The sequence below is a fragment of the Anas acuta genome, chromosome 12 (assembly GCF_963932015.1).
Source record: "Anas acuta chromosome 12, bAnaAcu1.1, whole genome shotgun sequence".
NCBI classification, from domain to species: Eukaryota; Metazoa; Chordata; class Aves; order Anseriformes; family Anatidae; genus Anas; species Anas acuta.
The window spans coordinates 3,159,134-3,166,638 of record NC_088990.1 but is presented as its reverse complement, the minus strand read 5'-3'; the positions used below and the strand labels follow the sequence as shown (position 1 = coordinate 3,166,638).

Sequence of the window (7,505 nt, the reverse complement as noted above, 5' to 3'; positions counted from 1 at the left end):
GGCCGCTCTCCCCGCCCCGCTCCCGCCCCCGCCTCTCCCCAAGATGGCGGCCCCGCCGCCGCCGCCATTCCCGGGCCGCTTCGCGCCTCCGTTCCGCTCCTTCCCCCCGGGGCCTTTCCCCCCCGCTCCTCCTCCTGCTCCCTCCGCGTCCTTCTCGGGCCGCCCGCTTCCCTTCCCGGCTGTGTCGGCGGCTCCCCCGCCGTTCCTGCTGCCCCCCGAGGCCGCTCCCTATTTCCCTGCTCCTCGCCCCGCCGCCGCCCCGCCGCTCTTCCCCCCGTGGCCCTCAAGCGAGCGGCCCCCGGCCGGCCGCGGGGCCCCTCCGGGCGCTGCGGAGGCGGAGGAGGAGGCTCAGCAGCGGCAGCGGGACGAGCAATGGCTGACACAGTTCCTAGCCCGTCACCGGGCTCCCTTCAATGCTCCTCGTCCTCCTCCGGTGTCCCTCGGTGCCAGCCCCGAGGCCGGGCGGCGGCTGGCGGTGACGGCGCTGGGGCTGGTGGCTCGCCTGGCCGCCGCCTGCCGAGCCCTGAGGCGGCTGGAGGCTGAGGGGGACGAGGAAGGATGGAGCGAGGTGAAGCTGGAAGCTGAGGCGGCGAGGTCGGAGCTGCAGGAGGCTGTGAGGCCCCTGAGGGAGCCCGGCTACCTGCAGGAGCTGGGGAGGAAGGCTGAGAAGGCGAGGAAGAGGAGGCAGCGCCTCCAAAGGAGGAAGCAGGAGGCTGAGGCGGCCAAGGAGGAGGAGGCCGCCCGAGCTGCTGAGCGGGAGGCTGAGATCGACCGGTGGAGAGCCAAGTGCATCCAGGAGGTGGAGGAGAAGAACCGGGTACGGCCTCGTCCTGCTGTCCCCTCACACCCCACGGGTGCTGCACCAGCCTCAAACCAGCCTTCGGCCTCATGGCTCCTGCTGGCACAGGAGGTTCAGCAGCACTCACAGCCCTTGGTGGCTTCTGGAGAAGCCCTTTTGGACATCTCGGCTGTGCCACAGCCGTGTCCTAGCTCAGCGGGTGCAGTTAAATGAGCTCAGGTGCCCACAGAGGTCTCGCTTTGTGGTCCTGAGCTCGCAGCCTCCCCGTGCCTCAGCGGCTGCCGTGCACCCACAGCTACCCAGCGGCGGTCAGCAGGGTTTGGTGCCTCGGCCTTGCTGCCTGCTTTGTCCCTACGAAGCTCGTTTGCAAGGTTTTCTGTCTCGTGGGGAAGCAAAACGGCTCCAAAACAAAAAATAACCAAAAAACAAAGCTCTGAAATTAGGCTCGATGTGAAGTGTTGCAGGCACCTGTTGGTTGGCTGCTGGTCAAAGATTCGCTGCTCTAGGGGTGCTGGGCTGGTTGCTCAGGAGGTGCAGAGCAGCTGTAGTGAAAGGTTTTGTGTTCAGACTCTGCCATGTTAATGGTCTGTAACTGCACAGCTGTGAAACCTGTGTGGTTTATATTTATTGTATGTTTTTGCTAACTTTCTGAAGCTAAAGGCTGTTGGGCTTTATGAATTCAACAGCCATTCTGGCCCAAATTTATGAGTGGCAGAGCATTTATTTATTTTCTCCTAAAGTCTATTAGGTTTTGACTTTGATAAAGGAGATCAGATGCTTGACTGACTTGCTATGGTTGTGTTACTAGGAAGTATTTTGATCTCCAGGGCTTTGCTCATCTTTTTTAAAGTACCTTTTCTTGTCTGTGGGGGATATTTCATGCATTGCTGTTTTTTTCCTTTCCTTTCAGGAGCGGGAACTTAAGGCTGCTGCAGACAGTGTCTTATCTGAGGTCAGGAAGAAGCAAGCGGACACAAAGCGAATGATGGACATCCTGCGTGCCTTAGAAAAGCTTCGGAAACTGAGAAAAGAGGCTGCTGGCAGAAAAGGTTAATTAGGAGAATTTTTCCAAACTTTTCTACTTGTGCTTGCAGGAAATAATGTGATGGGGAAGGTGCAGTTTGGAAAAGCTGTTTCTTAATCAGTGGGTTTAGTTACATCGTTATGCGAGAATAGTTATCAAATGCTGAACAGCAAATTGGATGCAGTGGCTGCATTCCTACATTTCCAAGCTCTTCCTTATCAGAAAATTCTTCTGTCAAGATAATTGTTAGCAAGGTTAGGCTTATGCTTCTCTGACGTGTTTTGCCAGCTCCACTCTTTAGTCTGCTAACAGGGCCTCTTCTGAATCTGAAAGTTTTAAATTAATTCTTTTTCTCTTTAGGTGTTTGTCCGCCTCCCTCAGCAGATGAAGCATTTGAAAGTCAAGTAGAAAGTCTCAAAACGTTGCTAAAAAACCGGACAGAGCTGTACGAAGCTGAGGAGAGAGCATTAAGAGTTATGTTGGAGGGAGAGCAGGAGGAAGAACGGAAGAGAGAAATGGAGAAGAAACAGAAGAAGGAAAGGGAAAAACTTCTACAGCAGAAACGTGAAATTGATTCCAAGCTGTTTGGGGATCCAGGTAGATCCTGCGTGCCATATGTCACTGTATTTGTTTCTTAGGCACTGGGTTTAAATTACAGGAGCAAAAATAGCCGGGAAAAAAGTCATCTGAAATAATTTATGCTTAGAGAAAAAGACGGGATAAACAGAGAGAAATAATTTAACTGCTTTTAACAAATGTGATGCAAGAAGAACTGTTGAGCTCTTCATCATAGGCTGCAGTATATCTCAAGCTGACTCCATAACATTTTGCAAGAAGAGGTTGTAGATGAGCTGAAGTAGGAATAAACAGAGTAGATTGAAGACTTCCTGCACCCAGTGGATGCTTTAGTTTGGTGACTTGGTAAGCGTGACTTGGGTGATCTGTAAAGATTCAGCGCCCATATGTTCCCCTTATTTAGAGGATGGAGGCAGGAAAAAGTTTTGCTAGCCTTGACTTTGACAGAGTCAAAGCTCTGACAGCTCTGGGAAGGATGAAGAGATGTGCAAAGCATCTAAATAGTCCTTAACATGCTGTGTAGGTAAAGATCCCAAGTTAGGTTGGGGAGTAACAAATGAGTTGGCAAATCTGGGGCTTCTAAGACTTCTTAGAATCAAAGGTGTCTCTGGTTTATTGAACGGTTTCTGTCTGTGTTTTAACAGATGAATTTCCTCTTGCCGATCTACTGCAACCCTTCAGAGAATATTACTTACAAGCCGAGCATTCTGTAGCAGCTCTAATCCAGATCAGGTAGAAATGAAAATTTTATTTCAGTGTCTAACGTGACAAGTACTGTTTGTTGGGGCTGTAAAATTTTAGTTCTGTCATTAACTTCCAAGTATGATTATGCAATGAATTCTTCTGCTTTCTTTTTTCCTTTCTTTTTTGGTTACGTTATCTACCTTCTAGCTTGATAAAGTTGTATCCAGCAGACACTCTTGTGAAGCAGAGTGCGCTTTCATGTCTAACCATTGCCTTTACTGTATCAGTATATTAAAATTTTCACATTTGTGCTTTGAAAAAAATGTTTCAGAGCACAGTTTACAATTGTTTTGTGCATTGGTTGGCGTGAACAAATGTGTATGTAGGTGTATAATCTTACTGCTCCTCTCAGACAAGACTTTCTCTCTTAAAGGCACGAGTGGGATCAGTACTTGGTGCCAGCCGATCACCCCGAAGGAAGCTGCATCCCTCCAGGATGGGTTCTTCCAAGTCTCCCCACAAATGACACTTGGGCCACTGCTGTCAGATAATTTAGAAATAAATTATTTTATCTTTGAAGGACGATAAAGTCTCATCGTTGGGTCCTGTTTCTGGTCGTTAAGCCTGTGGCCAGATACTGGAGTATCTTGACGAAAACAGTAAGAGATGTTTTTGTTTTCTGACTCTGGAGGGAAATATCTGAGCAAGTCCAAAGCTGTCAGGCCTCTTGTGGCACAGAGTTACAATCCTGCTGTGAGTTTTTGTTAACAAATCTCTATCTTAATAAAGTAACATTGCTGACAAGGTTATTTGTGCTGGTATTCACGTGCTATTTTTAGTAACTTTTATCTTTATAAGCCTAAATCAAGATGTTGAAATCTCCAGAAATAAAAACGTTGTTTAAAAAAAAAAAAGATCATTAGTAACATGTTTTTCTTTTTAAATGAAGCATGTCAAGCATTGCTTTCAAAATAGTTTCTGTATTTCTGTGCGTAGAAACGAACATAGTACAAGTTTAAACAAATTCTAAGTACAAACAAGATATAAGTTCTTAAAGCTTGATTAAAGCAGCTGTTGACATTTTGCTTTTGTGGACTAAAACTGGTACCACAACATGGAAAATATTACCTGTTGTGTTGAAATAAGTCAGTCAGACGTGATTATATATAAATCTGATAAATAAGCCTGCTGGAAAAAAAAATACAATCTGAAGTTTAACCTATTTAAAATATTTTTACCTCTATAGCTATTTTCTATAGAGACAGATCATTTATGTAACGTTTGATTAAAAATGCAGCTCTGTTTTCTTTTTTGTACAGAATAAACGGAGAAAAATGGATTTTTTTTTCTTTTGAAGTGTTTTTGCTCCTAGGGAGAGATTTGTTCTAGTACTTGGCATCGAATACAACCCAAGCTATGCAGAGAGTTGCTGGCAAAAGGTTTGTGTGAAGGAACTTCTCCCTCCTACAAGGTGACACAGGCTTATGGTTTCAAAGCCTTCCATGTCCTGGACAATTTGCTTAAAACAGCGATGGCCCATATGGTTTTGGGGCTTTGCTTGTCTACGCAGATTGTCGTGGCATCTTTCCAGTGTTGCAGTCTTATTCTCACTTAGCCCTAATGTGTGGGAATGGATTCAGTTTTTCCAGTTCCTTACCTCAGCATCACAGCATTGTGTAATTCCTGGAGGAGGCAGCACATCATTGCCTACTCTGAGCTGATAAATTCAGCGCTTAACTTTGGGCTTCTGTGTAATGTCAGTGGCTGAAGCTTTGCACTGATTTCTGTTAATAAGGACGGATCTAGGATTTGTCTAAGTGCAGAAGTTTGCGATTCTTGCTCCAGTGTATATTGCACCACAACATACAGATCACCATAAGTCCCCTAAAGATTTGGGTTAAGATTTACATGTCCATACTTTGCCCCTTCCCGACTATGATTTCCAGCTTCATCTTGCTCCAAGGTCTTTATGGCTAGGTCAGGTCCTGGGAGTTTTATTCGACCAGAAAAAAAAAGAAAAAAAAGTTCAAAAAGCATAAAAACTCTTGCAGGACCAACACTTTCAATTCAAGAAGCTAAGTGACCAGAGGATGCTCTGCTTAAATAGTTAGGCTCCTTATCCCCTCAACATGTCTGGTGAGGCAGGCTAACCGCCTAAGCTGCTGTAATCTTGAAGCTGTTGAAGTCAGGTGCTTGTCTGACTGTGCAACAATTTAAAGACCTGAGCAGTGGATAAGCAGGCAGTGTAAAAGCAACCCTCTTCTCCCTGCCGTGTGAGACGAGCTACGTGATTGCATCCAACGGTAAGGATAACTTTATATGATTGATAAAAACAAGAATTGAAAATGTCAGCAAGTCGTTAAGGTATACTTCAATCTTACAAGCTTGCTGTGGTTTATTCTTTGTATTTGCTCTTGTCTAATGATGTCTGCATTAAAACATTTTATATTTTAAGAGAGAAAGAACTTGAAGCCACAGCTGGAAGAGGAGTGGTTGAAATCTCAAAAAACTTGTAAAATACGTGGGAGATGGGGCACTGATTCTTTAAAAAAAAAGGAGGGGGGGAACAAAAACAACAAAAAACCTTTTGAACTCAGATTTACTCTTAAGATTCAGATTTGTCTGAGTATAGTAAGGTATTTACTACTACTGTAAGTGCAACAACAAATATCCCACAAGAAGAAGGGTTTGTTACGAGTTTCCAGGATTCAATTGCATCCTGTTCCTTCCCGCATTTTTGTTCAGTTTGGGTTTCTTGTTCTTGTAAGGCTCACCCTGTCCTGATGGGTGCCTGCTCCTTTGCCAGCCTGCCTGTAACGTGAAATTGGGCAGGGCTGGTGCAAAGCAGCGGAGGTCGGAGCGATGGCAGAAGCTGCTTTCTGGTGTGAGCCGTATTTACAAGTGACCCCACCCGCTCCTGTCTAGGAGCATTTCCACAGTCAGTGCTCCTCACCCTGATGGATTTTTCCCCCTTTTTTCTCTAAGCAGCTGGTTTGGGAGGTAATATCAGTGGGAGCCTTTCCTAGTGCCCACTGTTAGCACAGTACCACAGCAGCTGAGGGCACCAGGGGCCTGTTTTGCTCCTGTATGAGGACAGCAGGACTTTGGTATGGCCTTAACCACGTTGATGCTGTACCCTACAACACAGCTTTTACTCTGTAAACGAGCCTGGGTCTTTTGGAGACCGTTCCAGGTGCTGCACAGCTGTCGGGACGTGTGGGTTCACACCAAACCGGGCCACCCGCAGCCGGCAGGGGCCGCGTCGTGACGTTGACGAGCTGGGGAAAACGGGGACAACGTGGCTTCGATGACAGATGTTTCCCTGCCTTCCCTTCGTCAGCACTTGCACAGATTGTAACCTGGGCTGAGCCCTCTCAGGCTGGGCAGCAGATGGCTCCTGGCACGTTGCACGGCGCGGGCTCGCAGCAGCACACGTGCGGGGCCGGCCAAGCTGGTTAGGGGCTGCGGGGATTTGGGGCTCCTGGCGTCAGCAGCTGGGTGACAGCTCCTTGGAGTTGTGATCAGAGCAACAAGTGGTGCCAAGCTATTGTGTGTTTTGCTCTTAATTCGAAGCACTTTGTCTCATTCCTTTCCGAAGGTAAGAAGCTGCCTTTCTCGACTGCCGTTTCCCATTTTCCTTATTTTTACATTAAATTATCAGGCAGATTTTTTGTTCTGTATACGTTCAGCCACTTATTTTCTTTTTGTGGAGTGTTTATCTTCATCGTCATAGAGGCCATTCCTTTCTAAAGGGGAAAAAAAAAAAAAGTAAAGACACTTCCATGGCTACAGATGTCACACAAAGTGTTTGCCTTATGACCAGCATGACTGGTGAGGACTGGGACAAACAGGCTGCAGATTCCAGAAGTCAGACGAAGACTTACCATCACGGCAGGTTCTTGCCAGTCGACGTTATAGAAAGGAAACTATTTTGTGCGCTGTCATCGCTGGGGACTTGGGACTTGATGCAAGAAGTAGTGGCTTATTTTTTACTAAACTGAGTCATTTATGCTGAACCGATGGCTACACGATCGCAGTAATATTTTCCATGCCACCATTCCCAGTTCATCAGAAATTTTTTTCTCCCCAGCCATTCCTAATCCTAAAACACATCACGGTGCTTAAAACGAGCAGCTGGCTCTTAGAAGCTAATCTCCCCTTAAAATGGCTCGTTCAGCATCCCTCTAACACCATGGCTTGCACCAGCATGAACCTTGGCAAAAGCTACTGAAACAGAAAATAGGAATAAAGGTAGGAGATAGGAATAAAGGTAGAAAATAGGAATAAAACGCAGGTGCTTCTGTAGCTCTGTGTTGGGGAGAGCAATGGACACCAGCCCAGTAACACAGCGACACGGGGATGGTTCCCCTGGTGTGGCAGCTCCACGTGATGGCTCGGAGTGGTGTGGCAGCCACGTGTCAT

General features: G+C 46.9%; 1 protein-coding gene across 1 annotated transcript; it reads left to right on the top strand.

The window, feature by feature from the left end:
• The first annotated feature begins 9 nt into the window (after positions 1-9).
• PDCD7 (programmed cell death 7) lies at positions 10-3,892 on the top strand. The gene is made up of 5 exons (XM_068696049.1): positions 10-817; positions 1,710-1,848; positions 2,184-2,420; positions 3,044-3,131; positions 3,517-3,892. The coding sequence occupies exons 1-5, from the start codon at positions 44-46 to the stop codon at positions 3,632-3,634; spliced, it is 1,356 nt and encodes a 451-aa protein (XP_068552150.1). The 5' UTR covers positions 10-43; the 3' UTR covers positions 3,635-3,892.
• The last annotated feature ends 3,613 nt before the right edge of the window (positions 3,893-7,505 follow it).

What these genes read in the sequence shown, in the direction of transcription:
- PDCD7 (XM_068696049.1), top strand. Translation starts at nt 44, where the DNA reads ATGGCGGCCCCGCCGCCGCCGCCATTCCCGGGCCGCTTCGCGCCTCCG. An exon ending in CAAGCTGTTTGGGGATCCAG is followed by an intron (nt 2,421 to 3,043) that starts GTAGATCCTGCG and finishes GTGTTTTAACAG; the next exon opens with ATGAATTTCCTCTTGCCGAT. An exon ending in GCAGCTCTAATCCAGATCAG is followed by an intron (nt 3,132 to 3,516) that starts GTAGAAATGAAA and finishes TCTCTCTTAAAG; the next exon opens with GCACGAGTGGGATCAGTACT.